Source organism: Drosophila takahashii, chromosome 2R (assembly GCF_030179915.1).
Source record: "Drosophila takahashii strain IR98-3 E-12201 chromosome 2R, DtakHiC1v2, whole genome shotgun sequence".
NCBI lineage: Eukaryota > Metazoa > Arthropoda > Insecta > Diptera > Drosophilidae > Drosophila > Drosophila takahashii.
The window spans coordinates 37,640,701-37,657,635 of NC_091679.1; the positions used below are offsets into that span (position 1 = coordinate 37,640,701).

The following is a 16,935-nucleotide window of genomic DNA, read 5'->3' on the forward strand; positions in this document are numbered from 1 at the left end:
AATAATAAATCAAGATTAACATGTTTTAACGTGAAACTTTTTAACAAATAACAGCTGTTTGAAAATTCAACAGGAACCATTTTGGGTCGTTCCCTTAATTGCTGACATTTTCTGTTGAATTTTCAACAATTCAGCAACAGTTTAGGGAATACCCTAATTATTAAATGCAATCGCCTATCGCTATCGAATTTTTAGGAAAAATTAGGACCTTTTGCCTTGCTTTTTCGCAGGGATTTTCCGGTATTTATATACTGCCAAAAATACCAACCCTGTTCGCGAATTGCATTGGATAATATAAATAAAGCGCAGCGCCCAAGAAACCACGACCGAGATAAGCAGCTGGACAGGAAGTGAGCCACACGGAGCAGCGCAACCGCCGCCCGCAACACACACACACACACAGAGGAGCACAGACGCCATGCCCACACAAGCCCAGCTGAGGCCGATCCCGCGGCTATTCCTGCTCATCTTGCTCATCCTGGGCGCCAGCGGCGAGAAGGTGCTGCAGGAGAGCTTCCTGGGGCTCCAGGACGCTCCGCCGACGGTCCACGAGCTGGGCGAACTGCTGCGCGACCTTCGGCTCGTGCCGTCGCGCCTAGACTTTGGAACGTGGTCCGTCGGCCAGGCGCGCTCCCAGACGGTGACGCTGTTCAACCAGCACTCCAACCGGACGCTCCAGCTGAACGCGGTGACCGGGCCGAGTCCGGCGTTCTACAGCAGCTTCCTGGGGGCCAGGGAGGTGCCGCCGCAGGGCAACACCACCTTCAGCGTGGTCTTCCTGCCGCGGCAACTGGGCGCCATTGCGGGGGATCTGCTCATCCACACCTCCTTCGGCCAGGCCGAGCTGGCGGTGCGCGGCGAGGGCAGCGAGTGCCCGTACCGCCTGAAGCCGCTGGTGGGCATCAAGGCGCCCATGAATGCGACGCTCACGCCGGAGATTCACATGTACAATCCGCACGAGCGGCCGCTGCAGATACTCGAGGTGGGGTTTGCTTTTATACCTTATAGAACCAATAATCATTACCAACTATCCCCACAGATCTACAGCAGCGGCGGCGAGTTCCAGCTGGAGCTGCCCAGCGGCGGTTCGGAGGGCCCGCAGAATCTGTGGGAGATTCCGCCGCACACTTTAAAGCCCGTGATTAGGATCTCCTTTCATGGCCGCACCGCCGGCAACCACAGCGCCTACATACGCATCAAGATCGCCGAGCAGGAGCTGGATCTTGGCCAGGACAACGTCCTGGTCATACCCGTCGAGTTCGAGATCCTGCCAAGGCATTCAGCCTACGCCCGCAACCCGCTGGCGGACTTTGGCCGCGTGGCCACTTTGAATGCTCCGGATGCCCTGCAGTTCAAGCTGGACGTGCGGAACGATGAGAGCCGCCTGCTCTTCGGCAGCTACCTGCGCCGGATTCCCGGCCTCTCGTTCGACGCCAACAACACGAGCATCGTGCTGGATCCCACGCTCTTCGAGGGCAGCGAGACCATCAACGATCTGCTGGTGATCAAGAGTAACCAGTCTAGTCCAGAGGCGGATGAATCATTCACAGTGGTGGTGCGCGCAGAGATCTTCCACGGAGGCCTCTCCTTCGATGGAAATGTCACTAGGTTTGTGACCCACTCACCGGAAGGAGCAGAAGGAGCACCGCTGGAGAGAAAGCGATCGCTGGTGGTGCGCAACAACTTCGCCATGCCTTTGATTCTATTCAACGTGAGTCTCAGCGAGCCCGTCGACGAATCTATCTTGGAAGTAACCCTGCTGGGCGATCCCAGGATAGTCCTTCAGCCAGGCGAAGCCGTGGAGCTGCTGCGCCTGAACCTGCTCAACGACCAGGTGGCGTTTAAATCCCATCTGCGGATTGAGACAAACGTCACAGTGTTCAAGCTTCCCTTGGTCTCATGCAGTGGACGCCTACGCGTGTCCACGCAGCCATTTGTGCTTAATCTCCAGCAGGAGGCGCCGCTGGAGGAGGAGGAGGAGCTCGATCTGGGCACTGTGCCATTCGCCGAGATGTCGCGTGATGGATTCGTCATCCTGCGCAACGACAACCCGGTGCCCGTGAAGATAACCAACTGGTTCTTCAAGCACCCAAAGACCGTCTACTCGCAGTGCACTTTTCTGGGCTGTCGTTCGGGCAGTCTGCTGAGTGCCGAGAACGAGACGAAGGGCTGGCATTTGTGCACGGAACTTCGCTCGGGTGAGATTGCCGTGTTCAAGGTGGCCATCCAGACGTACGAGGCGGAGGCCACATTTGGAACCCTCAAGGTGTGGACGCCATACGAGGTAATACGCGTACGTGTCAAGTTCGAGGCCTCGGTGGGGCATTTGGAGATTGAGCAGGAGCAGCTCAGCTTCAAGAACTGCTTTCCCGGCCGAATGTGCACCGCCGTGCTGAGCGTGCGATCGAGTTTCACGCATCCGGTGCACGTGAAGGGCATCTCCTTTGCCTATCCGCTTGGCCTGCGCTTCAAGGACTTCAACGCCAAGGGCACTACGATTGCCCCACAAACGCTGACCAAAGTGGGCCGCATCTACTTCGAACCAGCGGCCCTGTGTCGCAATCAGTGCTACATTAGAGAGTCCACCAATGATCTGGCCATCTTTCCCAGCGTCCCGGGAGGCGGCGGCGATGGCAGCGTCATCAACAATAATCTCCTCTATGATGGAGTGGAGTTGCGGCAGCGCACGGAGCACTTTAGGAAGCTGAGACGCCAGCTGTCCAGCATGTCGCTGACTTTACACAGCGAGGAGCTGCCGCCGCTGGAGCTGGACTTCGCCATACCCATCGAGTGGCCCAAGCTGGTGCAGTTCCAGCCCATCCCGCCCACGCCGGCCATAGAGGTGGGCCAGGTGCAGCGCCAGTGGATCACGCTGACGAATCCCTCGCAGAATCCCCTGCTGCTCGACTACTTCCTTTCGGATCCGGCCTTTGCCCGCCGCACCCAGCTTTCCCTGCCGCACGAGGTGATCGATGTGAGCTCCACGAGTTGCTATCTCACGGATAAGGAGGTCTTCGCCCTGCCAGAGGCCGGGGATCCCATCCTGCTGCCCGGAGGCGCCAGTCTGAACATCCCCATCACCTTCAGCGCCCAGCAGCCGGAAAAGTACTGCACGCTGCTGCACGTGAGGAGCAATCTCACGCTGTACGAGGCCGTCTGGCTGCAGGCGCGTGCCGTGCAGTCGCAGTTCCGCTTCGGGAATCGTCGACCGGGATCTGGATCTCCATTGCTCTTTGAGTTGGCCACCGAGCAGTTTCAGGGCTGTCAGTCTGGAAATGGAGCAGTGGTGGCCACTCGTAGTTTCACTGCCCGCAACTCGGGTGTGATTCCCATGCGCATCGAAGGCTTTCTCATTGGTTCGCTGCCCTGCGAGGACTACGGCTTCAAGGTGATGGACTGCGAGGGCTTCGATCTCGGCGAGAACGAAACGAGGAAGGTGGAAATTGCTTTCAGCGCGGACTTTACTTCCTCGAGGGTCAAACGCTCGCTTACCCTACTAACCAACCTCACCTACGACATCAGCTATCTTCTGCTGGCCCAAATGCCTGCGGAAAGTGTGGAGCTGTGCGCCTCCCTGTTGGTGAGACCCGCATGGGAGACCTCCCTGAAGAATGCCGCTTTGGTAGTGCTCCTCGCCAGCTTTGGACTCGTACTGGTGGCCGCTGTCTTCGATGCGAAGGCCATAATGGTTCAGCAAAGTGCCTACGATGCGGCCAGGAACAAGGGACCTCTGCAGCCCACTTTTAATCTACGGAACATCGTGAAACTGCAGGCGGAGGAGGCTGCGGCCAAGGCGGAGGCTGTGCAGCAGCAGCAGAAGGCCAGGAACGGGCAACTTAAGGAGCTACGCAAGCGAAGCGTAGTGAACACGACATCTAAGTCAAAATCAAAGACCTCCTGGTCGCCATGGAGCATGGATATGAATGCTCTGAGCAAGCACCTGCAAAAAGCGAAACCAAAGATTCCAGTTACTCCCCCAACTGCTGCTGCTTCTGCTCCTGCTGCCCCCCAACCGGAAACTAAGCCGGTGAAGAAATCAGCGACGCCATCTCCCCAGGCTGTTCCCATCTCAAATCAAGTTCGTCCGCAGAAGAAGGTGAAACCCACTTCTGTTGTGACCCCTGTGACTGTGAAAAGCAAGCCGGAACCCTCTACCCCCGTTGTGGAACAGCAGGAGAAACCCTTGACCAAATCGAGTCCACCGCAACAGGAGAACATATCGCCCAAACCGAACAAGGCAACAGAACCTCGCGTGCTCAAAGAACAGAACGGATCTGCCAAGAAAATAGGAAAGACGCCGGGAAGAGAGCGGGAAAGGGAGCGCCGCAAGGAACAGAAGATGACAAATGGCTCGGGGAATGCTGGATTAGGATTCAAGAAGCCGGAGCGAAAGCAGCGGCAGAAGCTCAACTTCGGGCAGACCACAAATAGCGCCTCGCCGCCTTCATCGCCGGATGCTCTGAAGTTCGTAAACTCTGTGTGGGAGATGAACAGTCACGGCTCCTACCGGGATGCTTTGCAGACCCCGCAACTGGCGCCCGCTGACAATGGTTTAGGTTGGAGCAACGGTTCGTCCTCGAGTGATCTTGGACCGATCGGGGATAGCCGGAAGAACGCCACGCCACCTCAGGTGCCAGCTGCGTGGGATCCTATTTCCAGTAATTCCTTCTTTGGCAACGGAGGGGTGGATTTCGCCACACCAGAGGGTAAGTTGCCTTAGGTTTTACATGTTTATAGGTTGCTAATGCTTATGATCCTCCACTCTAGTTACCTACGAGCAAAGGGAGCGGGAGAAGCCACAATGGGATCGGCGCAGCGACTTGATTCTGCAGCAGCAACTACTTCTGCAGCAGGAGTTTCAGCAGAGGCAGCAGGAGAACCTCTCAAGCAACTGGGCCACCAACTGGCTGCCGCCGGTATACTCCTCCTGGCCGGACGCCGCACCCAGCCTGGGTGTAATGCGTCCTCCGCCAGGTCTAGAGCAAAACCCACGCCAGACGCACAACCTTGCACAAGAAGCGGGCTCCGAGGGAGCTGCAGTTCCCGGCGAGAGCAGCCTACCCACGCAGTACGATCCCTTCACCTCGCCCAGCTCCATCTGGTCGGATACTTGGCGCCAGTCCTCGCAGCGCAACAGCCACAATAACCACATGAACTAAGGACTAAGGGGAACGACGAGGAGGAGCAAGCTCACTGATCAAAGCGAATCAACCAAATGAAATTCTTACCACTTAGGTTACCACTAGGATACGCGACGATGGAGGAACACGCAGAATGATCTTTTCCAATTTGACTTTTGACTAATAAACGCAAAGATAAATGACTTTCATATCAAACTTTGTTCATTGTTTTGTTGCCAGTGTAATTTCATCTAGTTTAGCTTAGTTTACTTCTCCTTGTACGTGATGATGCCCTTCTCGATGAGGTCGGGAATCTCGACGGCCAGCCATGGAGCAAGCTGTGAAGGGAAGATTAGAGTTATAAGTAGTGTTATTATTTAAAAAATAATATTCTTGGAGTGCTTCACAGCAATTGACTTAAAATTCCGTTAGTGCTAGATCCCCTAGATCACGAAAATACCACTAATTTTTTTTTATGGCACAGTTTTTTTTTTTAGGTTTTTAAAAGTAGAAAATGTTAAATTTGGGACTTTTTTGAATTTGTTCCTATATCCCGGCTCATATCCATCCAATTGGATAGATTCTTATTTTATTTTAAAGTCAATAGATTAGAGCTTAACTTTGCCATACAGATCAACATGATTGGATAAGTGATGACAGCGCAGCAGCTCGACAAAGATGAAAAATGTGTTTTTTGGTCGACTGTAAGTCGGCTGTATATATCGTAAAAACTCGAAATAAATCCGTTGAAAAATCATAATGGGTACCAACTTTAAGTTTACATTCTACCAAATAAAACAAGCCGGATATGGCCGAAATCCATGGAAAATTGGATTTATGGTGGATTTTTAAAGTTTGGATTTTTTAACTTCTTTATGTAAACAAAAATGAGTGGTGACGGCAGCCAAAAAAAGTCCGAAATTAAAAATTTTAAACTTTAAAAAATCTTTAAAAAAAAACTGTGCCATTGAAAAAAAAATTAGTGGTATTTTCGTGATCTAGGGCTCCAACTCTAACAGCAATTAATTGCTGTGGAGCATTTTGGCTGTAAACTAGTGTAATTAGAGAATACTTACGCCCAACGCCATGGCATGGGCGATGCCGAACTTGGGAACGTTGCGTGCCCACAGGGGCTTGAAGTGATCCGTCAGGCAGATCTTGCCGCCGCGGTACATCTTCGCCGTCTTCCCGTCGAGCTCCGGCAGGGCAATCTCCGGAGCGGTGGTCGGGTACGTCACTGGGATGTCGAACTCCACGTCGAACTCGTACTTCAACAGGTTGTGCATGTACCAGCACTTGCCGAACCACTTGGTGCCCTCCTTGTTGGACTCCAGTCGGAACCAGTCGCTGCCGGACTGCTTGTTGTTCTCCACATACTGCGGGGAAGAGGGGGTTACTGGAATCTCCAGAGATCCTTCCTGATCTTGCCTACCTTGATCAGCGCCTGGTACTCCTCCTTCAGCCGCTGCACCCACACATCCTTTTCGCGGGGCCCGGCGCGAATCTGCAGCAGGGGAATGCTGCTCAGCGTTTTCCGGGTGCTGTCGTCCACCATCTCGTCAGGAATATGGCCAAAATTAAGGAAAACTCGGGGGAAAACAAAAGCGTCGAGTTGACACGTTCACGTTTGTGGGTGCGAAAGAGACAACTGCAACAGCTGGCCGAGCAGGCAGGGGTGTAGTGAAAAACTTTTCAAGGGGGTTAGGTTTGTATTGTATGAAAATTTGGGTTTAGGGGGAAACTTTTTCCTTTTGGGGGTAGGATATCATAATAATTACAAAATTATATTATTTCTGGACCATCCCATCCCCCACTTTCTATTGAATGCTATTAAACTAATCTATTTGTCGGAACAACTTATAATCGTATTATTTTAAATCTATTTATTATTGAAAATGTAGTCTTAAAAATAAATTACAAATTAATCTGAAAAGTTCTAAAAAAAAAAGCAACCTACAAAATATTCATAGGCGTAGTTAAATCTCTAATAATCGATAGTCATCGATTACTTGGCGCCAAAGCGAGTTGCGAAATTAAATCCCGCCATATAAACAGGAAATAGCCCGTTTCGCATTGTTTTCAGGTCCCATTCACGAATATAAAGGCGGCGGGGCTGGCATTCTGTTTAAACAATATTTGCTCGTCGCGCGATAAGCATCAAAATCTAGAAAAGACACAGCGGCTCGGTGATAGTGTGAAATTAAACAAACAAAGTCTTGAAAAGTAAACAGATTTGGCTCCAGTGACTCTGTGAATATTTAAATTACCTAATTACAAGCAGTAAGTGTCAATTTTGATCATGTTATCTTTCTTAGCTGAGATTTTAAATAGAATGTGCAATAAAATATGGCGAAATAACGGTCTTTTTACTGAAATCAATGTTGAATGATTATCAATTATTGCGAAGCAATATCTTAACTAAACTTAAATATTTCTCATTTAAATAAATTACATTACGGTCTTGTCATATTTTTTATTAGTTGTACAACCAACAACTACAAATAAGGTTCATAAAATATTCTATTATGAAACCAAAATCTGTCAGGGAATCACTCAAAATTGCTTTCTTTAAGTCTGGCCTTTTAGTTTCTCAAAGATTACAATTAATAGCACCCCATAAAAATAAGTATTAGAAGAATATGGTCCTGGGAATCACTTAAACCAGTGGGAACCACAATCAACATAGGGGAGGTACGGAAAAGGTCAGAGATCTTAGGCGTTGACAACTTAGCTTTTGCAAAATATTCCATTGGTAAATAAGACGTTACCACTGAACGAAAAACAAACCAAGAGAACTTGTCTCGTCATTTCTATGGCACAGATTGAAGATTCCGCAGAAGACTAGAATGTGTACAAACACACGCCGATCGATGGTACCTTTGAACTGAGCATGATAATGCCAATTCCCTGATAAGGAGCACAAATCCACTTTTCCGAAACCGACTCGAACCGGTTTGTCCGTCTGCCTGAGCCTGGCATCGCGGCTCGATCGGTTTCAAAATAAGAACCATGTGCTATATGCGTCTATATAAATTACCAGATTCGACCTTAATCACTGATAACGTTATACCAGTTCGAGATGATCAGGGTGCAGATGGACGAACCGGTTTCAGCCGGCTCATCCGATCGAAGCAGGGTTTTCAATTAAAGATCTTACAAATTGTTTACCCCGCGCGTCGCTCTGATTTGGTTTTTATTGGGTCAAAGGGTCACCTAGGGCTAGCACTCTGCTCCAGGGCTATTTTGTGCTGCTATCGCTTCTCCGCCTCCTGTTCCGCCATCCTGCCTGGCCTCCGTGGTCTTGCGTACGCTCACCGCGATGATTGTGTCCGCTTTGCGAGGACGACTGAACCGCTGGTGGCGGTTCTCCTCCCACTCCTTGCGGTGCACCTTCTTGCGATGGGCATGCATATTGGCATTCGAGTTAAAGGTCTGCGGGCAGTGAGGACATGTGTACAAAACCTCGCCCGTGTGTGTGGTCATGTGTTCCTGGAAATACATTTTATTAATAGCTGATAATAACCCTTAATATTAATAGGAATACCTTCAGTTCGTTGGGTCTCTTGAAGGCCTTCTCGCACATGGGGCACTGATGAGTCCTCGCTGTGTTGTGGGTGTACTTAATGTGGTGCTGGTGCGCCTGCAGGCTGGGCGAGATCTTCAGGCAGAGCTCGCACTGCATGGGCTGCAGATTCTCGGCGGTGTGCATCATTTTTATGTGCCGCGCCAGTCCGTATTTGGTGGTTAGCATAGAGTCGCACAAGTGGCACTTGATGGCCGCCTGAGTGGCGCCCGTGTGCTCCTCCATGTGCCTAGCCAAGGCTTCGCGTCCCCGGATCGATTTTCCGCAGACATCACAGATCTTGGCGTACAAATTCAAGTGGACCAGCTTGACGTGCTGCTGCATTAAATACTGTGTGGGGAAACTGCAAAATATACGTTTTAAGGTATGGCAAATAACAAAATCATCTCGAAACTTACGTCTTCTCGCAGTGGGTGCACTTATCCTGCCACTGCTCCCGCGGAATGTGCGTCAGCTTGTGGCGCTCGCACACAACGGAGCTGTAGAAGCTCTTGGCGCAGTGGTCGCAATGGTAGAGGCGTCCGCGCGTCTTGATCTCGTGCATGCGCATGTGCAGCTCCAGACTGCGCCGCTCGCCCATGACGCGTGCGCAGATGGTGCACTTGAATAGCTCGGGATCCTGGTGGCGACGCAGGTGGTCCACGAGGACGCCCCGCTTCCAGAACTTGCGGTTGCAGCACATCGAGTAGCCGCGCTGCTTGTGCTCGCGTCGCACATGGGTCAGCATCTCGGAAAAGCCCTCCATGGGCGCGCTGCAGATGTGGCAAAGGACTTTGTAGTGCTCGCGAATGTAGTCGTTGAACTCCTGGGACTTCCGGATGTTTGGCAAACCGGATTTCTTGGGCCGCTCTGCCAGTCGCACGCGCCCGCGTCCCCTTGGTCGTCCGCGAACCTTTCGCTTAATCTTGGGCTGGGGTTCCTCTTGCTCCTCCTCCTCTTCGCCGTCCCCGCTGATGAAGTCATGCTCCTCCTCCTCCTGATCCTCCAGCACATCGGCAATGGTTAAATCCGCTTCGGGGTACTCGATTTTTATCTCGTTCAGGTTGATTTGCTCCAGTACGGTTTTAAATTCCTCGCTGACATCTTTTGGAGCGGTTTTACGGGGTCGTCCTCGTCGGCGCTTCACGGCAGCGGCCACGCTCTCCACCTGCTCGTTTTTCACCAGGGGTTCTTTGGAAACCACTTCTGGTGCAGCTGTTTCCTCCGGAAGCGTTTGCTCCAGCGCCTTGTGTGCCTGCTCCACGCTCAGATAGAAGTTGTGGAAGAGCAGCAGCTGCTCCCAGCAGGCGCCGCACACATAACCGATGGTCGAGGAAGGGATCTAAAAGTAGGAATCCTATTTTATAAGTAATCCAGCAAAAGGAATCCATTATTTACCCGCAGCCAAAAGTGTTTCTCGATGATGCATCGCAGGCCCAGGGAATCGGCCTCCTCCGAGGCGAATTCTATGTTGCCCACTGCGTCCTCCGTACGCTGGGTGCACAGAAAACAAGGCATTTGCTCCAAATAACGCCACTAAATGCACAAAACTCGCTAAAATGCGTTTTATTTTACAAATAAAAATTGACCGACGCACAGCTGTTTGGTGCCATCACCAGGTGTTATCGATAACCAAGCGCGAATGGTAGGACCATAGTTTTCCATTTCAAATATCTCAAAGATTTTTATATTGAAGTTTAAGAAATTTAACGATTAACTAAAGTTAGCACACCTAATAAGTAGTTTAAACAACTAAACCTATTAATCACACACAAAATCAAGTTTAAAATCAGGTGTAGTATTAATGCGCAGTTTTTAAGAATGCACATTTTACGGCATTCACACTAAGGTCATACTGAATCGAGCTATTTTTTCGACTTTGGGATTAATTTATTCTAATTTAAGCTTTAATTCGGCTTAATTTGTTAATACGTTGTTTACGAAATGGCCACGCAGTTTGGCGAAACCGCCGAGCCGAGCCGTTCACCTCGTCTGCGATGTGTAAGTGAGATTTGGCTGGCTTATCGGAGGGCACACTTCCATTTCCACACCTGAGTTTCAGACACCCATAAACATAAACAAAAGCAGACGTTTTAACGGCCCACTTATCTCTGCCCGTCTATTTCCAGCCAGCTTAATCTCGTCAAGAAATCCGGAGAGCACGGACATGGAGGTGCAGACAAGTCGCGTTGTCCCCGATGGCGGCTACGGATGGATTGTTGTGGCCGCCGTGGCCTTGATAAATGTAAGTGGTCATCACTCCTAATGGGAAAAATATAACTCATAAATATTCCCCCCCAGATGACCAATCAGTCCATTCTGTCTGTTTTTGGCCAGCTCTTTATGGGCGAGCTGCACAGACTGCAGGAGGACACCTTCACGGCGGCCCTGATCACGAATCTCAATAGTCTGGCCCTCAACTTTTCCGGCCTCTTCATTGGACCCGCCATCAAGAGCTTCAAGCCACGGAATGTGGCCGCCACGGGTTGCATCCTCGTCTCCTTGGGCCTGGCTCTTTGCGCCTTTGGTACCCAGAGTTGGCACTTCATTGTGGGCTACAGCTTCTTCGTGGGCTTCGGCTTGGGCCTCATCTCGCCCTCCACGTTCATGGCCATTAATTCCTACTTTACCACTAAGAGGGGACGCGCTGTGGGTGTCTCACTGGCGGGAGCTGGCCTGGGACAGGTGCTCATCCCTCATCTGGTGCGTTATCTCCTGGAGAACCACGGCTTTCGCTATGCTGTCCTAGCTGTGTCCTGCCTTTCGCTGCTTGGAGTAAGTTTGGAATGGAAAAATACATCTTAAACCCATGCTTATTTCGTATTATCTTACAGCTCTTTGGTGCCGTCTTCTTGAAGCCCCTAAACCCGCCCGCTAAGCACAACAATCGCAGACACATTCGACTTCTGGCCGAGACAGATGGCGAGAAAAGTCAATCCAGTCCCCTTCAAGTGGTGATTGTTGCTTCTAACCAACAAAAGAGCGAGAGTAGCCCACCAAAGACCGATACTCTGTGCAGCCGAATGGGTCAGCGTCTGGTGCAGGCCATGGATCTGGAGCTGCTCAAGGATCTGGTCTTCTGGAGCATTATTGTGGGCATGGCCCTGGTCTACACGGCCACCATTAACTTCACAATGATTTTTCCCGGCTTTCTGGGACAAACAGCGAAGCTAAACAGCCAGTTGGTGGCCTTCTGCATGTCCGTGGTGGCAGGAGCGGATATTGTGTGCCGCCTACTCCTACCCATCATCACGGATCAGCTGAGAATCCCCTACCGCGTGGTCTTCCTGATCGGCATCGCCGGGCTCTTCGTGGCCCGCTGTGTGCTGGCCGAGAATCAGGAGCTGCCCGTGATCATCGCCATGTCTGTGCTGACGGGCATGATGAAGTCGGCCACTGTGATCAACAACAATCTCACCATTTCGGCGCACTGTCGCTCGGAGAAGCTGGCCGGCGGTTTGGGACTGAGCATGATGTCCAAGGGCGTCATCGTAATCACAGTGGGTCAGCTGCTGGGATGGGTGCGGGACTACGCCGACTCCTACGTCATCTGTCTGTATGTTCAGGCAGCGATTCTTCTCCTAGTGGTTCTCATTTGGACCCCGGAGATCTTCTACCGCCACCGCAGGCAACGACGAGCCACCACCAAGTCCATGGAGACGCAGTCCTTGGACGCAGCCGAAGAAGTGACCAAGCTGAATTCGTAGAATAATAGTTTAAGTGAGGATTCGGTATTGAGTGCCATGTGATAGGGTTGTTATCTGGGTTGTGAGGGCAAGGAAGAGCACACTATTTGTATGACTATGCATCTTAGGCTTAGGTTTTCGATTATTTATTACCATTTAGCCCGTAGAGACTTAACTTTTGTACTGCCACAAGAGCCAAAATACAAATTAATCAAGTAACCGTATTACAAAAACCAAGTTTATTAGGCGGGTTTATAACTCTGCCGTAGATCGATCTTATTTGGGTAAGTATAGTATTTATTCCGATGAAACGAAGCTGGGAGTGCTGGACACTGCGGACTCTCCTGATTCGGTGTTGTAGAAGATGCGGCGCTCGATGCCATCCTTGGTGATGATGCCAATGCGCACCACTCCGCCGGAGCTGCCGTCGTGGTAGATGGCGTGTTGGACAGCTAAGGAGAGAGTTCGAAAGAGGGATTAGTTGTGGAATAATCTTAGGAAATATTTGTGCTTTGGAATCTCTAGTAACAAAGCATTTAAAGGTCGCCTGATCTGCCTTTCTAGACTGATTTAGAGCACCCACCCTTCTTGACAAACGCCACGCACTCCTCCTGCGGCATGTTAGGGCGGTAGTGCTCCCGGACAAAGCCGTAGATGAAGCTGGAACCAGACCCTCCGATGGTGCAGGACTCGCGGGTGAGCATGCCGCCCAGGGGAATGCTGTACACCTGGCCGCCGCGCTGCGCATCCCAGCCAGCGACGATGATGCCAGCGAGCAGGGACTCGCGGTAGCTGTAGCAGTAGTTGCGGAACTCGGAGGCGGCCTCGAAGACCAGGGCCTCCTTATTCGTCTGGTTCTCGTGGTAGTTCAGCGAGTAGGCCACAATGTCCGCGATGGCCTGGGTATCCGCAGCAGAGCCGCTCCGGCAGCAGTAGACCTTGTCCGTGATGCGGGTCAGCTTGTCGGTAACCCGGTTGGCCACATAGGCGCCCGAACTGGTGCGGGAATCGGCTCCAATCACGACTCCTCCATCGAATTCCACGGCCATGATGGTGGTCTGCAAAGCAGGAGGGGATTTCGGGTGTTAATAGGAGGTTTTATCAGTCACAGTTTTCATACTTACGCCAGTGCTGACCGGCGTGTCGGTGAAATCAAAGTCGGGAAGCATTTTGTTGCTTAAATTTGTCACAATTCAATTTGAAATTGCTGTTTATTGAGTTGAAAAGCCGCACGAAATGACTGGCTTGTTTTTGACAAGTGTTGTAAAGTCACGGAACCATTAGTATTGGTCAACGATCGGAGCGAACTATCGATTGCCAGAACGATTACTGCAGCCCTGGCTGATACGATACTATCGCTCATTGCACATGTTGAATTTGTTTTGATTATTTGTTTTAAGCATTTGATTTATTAAATTTGTATTAAAATGGCCTATGTTGCGTTGAGTGAGGCTGAAAAAACCTACATACTGCACGGCGTAGAGGTGAGCTGATAAAAATGTTGGGTTTTTCAGTGAGCAACTCTGCTTTTAGGATGACTTTCGGTGCGATGGACGTTCTCGCCGGGATTACCGGCCCATGGAGCTGGAAACCGGACTGGTCAGCAATGCCAGCGGCTCTGCCCGCCTGCGCCTGGCCAACACAGACATCCTGGTGGGCGTGAAAACGGAGATCGATGTGCCCAATCCCCTCACGCCGGATTTCGGCAAACTGGAGTTCTTTGTGGATTGGTGAGGGAGTTAGGGGATTTGGGATCTTAAATATATGATAACTTTTAACTTTCAGCTCTGCTAATGCCACGCCAGAGTTTGAGGGACGTGGCGGCTCGGATTTGGCCCAGGAACTGGTCCTGTCCCTTCAGAACGCCTACGAATCGCCACTGGCCTTCGACTACCGCACCTTGTGCCTAATTCCGGGTCAGCAGTGCTGGAAGCTCTACATAGACATCTTGGTAGGACTATCTAATGGGTTAGTTTCCCTATGGTTTCTAATTTTCCCCTTTAGATCCTAGAGTGCGGCGGCAATCTGCATGACGCCGTGTCCTTGGCTGCCAAAGCAGCTCTCTTCAACACCAAGTTGCCCCGCGTGACGGCCACTTTGTTAGATGCCGGCATCACCGATCTCATTATATCCGACAACCCTTACGACTGCACCCGCATTGGCATCGATACCGTACCTCTTTTGGTCACCGTTTGCAAGATCGGCGACTACTGTTTAGTGGATCCCTCGGCGGAGGAGGAAGTTTGCAGCACAGTCAGCGTGGTAGTCTCCGTTTCCATGCGAAATGGTGAGGCCTTTCTTTCGGGCACCCACTTAACGGGCGGCGGCGCCATGCACCGGGACACCATGCGCAACTGCCTGCAGCTGGGCCTGTCCATTGGCGAGCATCTGGACCAGTTGCTCATCAAAATGCTTAAGCAGGAGCAGGAACGCGTCGGTGGCAAGCGACCAAAGACAGTTGGGTTTCTCAAATAAAGCGGCTTGGGCTTATAATGAAAATTTACTATTTACTCGAAATGACTCTGACTTTTGAGCTCTTGAAGCTCTCTTTAGGCTTATGGCTAAAGGAAAACTGGTGACCAGCTACTACTCCTTGCGCTTTTTGGCCTGCCTGACGGCCGGAGCGGGCTTCTTCTCCTTGGGCTCGGGCTGTTTGCCCGTCAGCAGGGAAGTCAGCATTTCGCTGATCTCGGGCATGTCGTTGCCCATCTGTAAAGGAGGAAGTTGCCTGTATAGTAATGAATTTATGTAGATAATTGATTAATTTCACCTTGGGGAACTGCAGATTGTCGATCTCCTTCTTGGTCTCGGGATCGTTGATCATCTTGGGCAGCACCAGCATGAGCAGCAGTGGGAGAACCATCATCAGGACCATGGGGCTGAACAGGAAGTCGGTGATCTGAGGGTTAAAAGTAAGGGTTAGCTTTGGGATTTAGTTTTTAGAGTCTAATGGAGTCTAACCTTCCACTGCTCCCTGGTCTGGAAGTACTTAAAAGGCATCAGTGGCTTTACGCGCAATGGATAGGGCACCTGCATGATTTGCGCCGGCTGGACAAAGTTCACTTTCCGGGCGCGGAACTTTCCCTTCGGATTGATCTCGACGCGCACCTGCAATGGAGGTTACTAAGGTAAATAAAGCCACTTCTCGAGAGGATCTCATCCACTCACCGGCTCATAGAACACATCTGGGTGGTGGACATCCAGGATATAGCTGCCGGAGGGCACGCCGCTGATCATGAACTGGCCATCCTCGCGGACGAATCCCTTGAACTCGCCGTCGTTGATGGAGAGCGTGACCTCCGTTTGCCACTTGAGGGCATCCTTGTTCACCGGAGCACCTCGTCCTCCTGGGGCAGGTGGATAAATGGAATCGGGCGGCGAGACCCGGCCCTCGATTGTGTACAGGCCGGAGACCTCGTCCACCAGTTCATCCTGGCCGATGACAACTTCGGAGGCCACCAGGGCGAGGAGCCCCGTGAAAATAAGTAACTTTAAGCACATTCTTCAGTCCAATTTGGTTTTTTTTTCTCCAATTGAAAAATTGTCAGCCGATAATGTGACCGTTCACGGGGTTATGGAGAATCCAACGGCAGGGCTGGAGAATTTATTTATTTAAGTAAAATATGGCGGTAAATTCAAATCATCAATGGAGACATAATTCGTTAGTTTTAATAATTTTATAAAGCTCAAGAAAGCTAGCAACTTGATGCGATTACTATATTTTTTTTATAAAAATAAAATATTGGAAATACTAAAATGACATAGTCACCCGGCAGATCTAAGGAAGTTTTCATTTCAAACTTTGAAAATCAGACAACCATCAGATTTGAAACAGAACACAAATAATTTCGGAATATAAATAAGTAGGGTAGTACAGAAGAAACTGAAATTCAGCGAAACGCTCGCAAGTAGAACCAATATACGATCTCAACATGGAATCCTTCAAGCAAAAGGAATCAAAGGCAATGGCATCCCAACCGTGTTCGTCCTGGCACAACACGATCTCCAATGTGGTGAGATCATATTCCCCGGATCTCTACGACTGGGGAAATCTTACGGAACAAGTTGAGGCGATAATGCAGACACCAGAAGTTCAAAGGACCCCAATTGTGCCAAGAACCGCAAAAGTTGCAAGGCCTCCAAAAGGACCAAGGACAAGACACAATAAAAATCGGTCTCCAAATGTTTTGATCAGGCGCCTGAAACTCAATATACAAAGACTCAAGAAGAAAAATCGAAAGCTGACCAAGAGATTAAATTCCGTTCGCAAACTCCGCAAAAATAGTGATACGATTCCTCAAGGCGATGTCTCCTAAAAAGTTTTGGTACTTAGTTTTTTGTTCGGATATGAAATTCGTTTAAAATTTGTCCGTCAATTAACTCAATTTAACTTGTTTACCTTAACATTTTATTATGGTGGAGCCAACAAAAAAAATCTATAAAATAAATAAATTGTGGCATTCTTTGTTGTTAATAGGTTTTGGAAAAGATATAGAAAGCAGTTTTTAATTTCAAAATTGCTTTTGTAATTTTTAAGAGGATTGGAAGCTAAACCAACGATTGCACA

At 50.2% G+C, this 16,935-nt stretch overlaps 7 protein-coding genes across 9 annotated transcripts; 3 read left to right on the top strand and 4 right to left on the bottom strand.

The window, feature by feature from the left end:
• Positions 1-235: 235 nt before the first annotated feature.
• Tmem131 (Transmembrane protein 131) lies at positions 236-5,329 on the top strand. Its single transcript, XM_017154672.3, has 3 exons — positions 236-982; positions 1,040-4,706; positions 4,768-5,329. The coding sequence occupies exons 1-3, from the start codon at positions 419-421 to the stop codon at positions 5,157-5,159; spliced, it is 4,623 nt and encodes a 1,540-aa protein (XP_017010161.2). The 5' UTR covers positions 236-418; the 3' UTR covers positions 5,160-5,329.
• Ufc1 (Ubiquitin-fold modifier conjugating enzyme 1) lies at positions 5,321-6,777 on the bottom strand. Its single transcript, XM_017154679.3, has 3 exons — positions 6,553-6,777; positions 6,197-6,496; positions 5,321-5,458 (listed from the first exon to the last, which is right to left on the bottom strand). The coding sequence occupies exons 1-3, from the start codon at positions 6,673-6,675 to the stop codon at positions 5,387-5,389; spliced, it is 495 nt and encodes a 164-aa protein (XP_017010168.1). The 5' UTR covers positions 6,676-6,777; the 3' UTR covers positions 5,321-5,386.
• Positions 6,778-7,275: 498 nt separating this feature from the next.
• Positions 7,276-12,592, top strand: LOC108066252 (monocarboxylate transporter 13). Of its 3 annotated transcripts, none has more exons than XM_070212602.1 (4): positions 7,276-7,400; positions 10,812-10,927; positions 10,984-11,457; positions 11,517-12,592. In XM_070212602.1, the coding sequence occupies exons 2-4, from the start codon at positions 10,850-10,852 to the stop codon at positions 12,387-12,389; spliced, it is 1,425 nt and encodes a 474-aa protein (XP_070068703.1). In that variant the 5' UTR covers positions 7,276-7,400; positions 10,812-10,849; the 3' UTR covers positions 12,390-12,592. The 3 variants fall into 3 exon arrangements, with proteins under 3 accessions (XP_070068703.1, XP_070068702.1, XP_017010163.2); XM_070212601.1 differs by lacking the exon at positions 7,276-7,400 and adding an exon at positions 8,936-9,067; XM_017154674.3 differs by lacking the exon at positions 7,276-7,400 and adding an exon at positions 10,511-10,683.
• Positions 7,858-10,323, bottom strand: LOC108066251 (transcription factor grauzone). Its single transcript, XM_017154673.3, has 4 exons — positions 10,081-10,323; positions 9,102-10,024; positions 8,665-9,046; positions 7,858-8,609 (listed from the first exon to the last, which is right to left on the bottom strand). Exons 1-4 carry the CDS (start codon positions 10,198-10,200, stop codon positions 8,340-8,342), a joined length of 1,695 nt encoding a protein of 564 aa, XP_017010162.2. The 5' UTR covers positions 10,201-10,323; the 3' UTR covers positions 7,858-8,339.
• Prosbeta1 (proteasome beta1 subunit) lies at positions 12,475-13,652 on the bottom strand. Its single transcript, XM_017154678.3, has 3 exons — positions 13,493-13,652; positions 12,952-13,426; positions 12,475-12,820 (listed from the first exon to the last, which is right to left on the bottom strand). The coding sequence occupies exons 1-3, from the start codon at positions 13,535-13,537 to the stop codon at positions 12,666-12,668; spliced, it is 675 nt and encodes a 224-aa protein (XP_017010167.1). The 5' UTR covers positions 13,538-13,652; the 3' UTR covers positions 12,475-12,665.
• Positions 13,653-13,695: 43 nt separating this feature from the next.
• Positions 13,696-14,885, top strand: Rrp42 (exosome complex component Rrp42). The gene is made up of 4 exons (XM_017154676.3): positions 13,696-13,852; positions 13,902-14,098; positions 14,154-14,319; positions 14,373-14,885. The coding sequence occupies exons 1-4, from the start codon at positions 13,796-13,798 to the stop codon at positions 14,841-14,843; spliced, it is 891 nt and encodes a 296-aa protein (XP_017010165.1). The 5' UTR covers positions 13,696-13,795; the 3' UTR covers positions 14,844-14,885.
• EMC7 (ER membrane protein complex subunit 7) lies at positions 14,856-15,940 on the bottom strand. Its single transcript, XM_017154677.3, has 4 exons — positions 15,537-15,940; positions 15,330-15,476; positions 15,139-15,267; positions 14,856-15,077 (listed from the first exon to the last, which is right to left on the bottom strand). Exons 1-4 carry the CDS (start codon positions 15,867-15,869, stop codon positions 14,955-14,957), a joined length of 732 nt encoding a protein of 243 aa, XP_017010166.1. The 5' UTR covers positions 15,870-15,940; the 3' UTR covers positions 14,856-14,954.
• Positions 15,941-16,935: the final 995 nt, after the last annotated feature.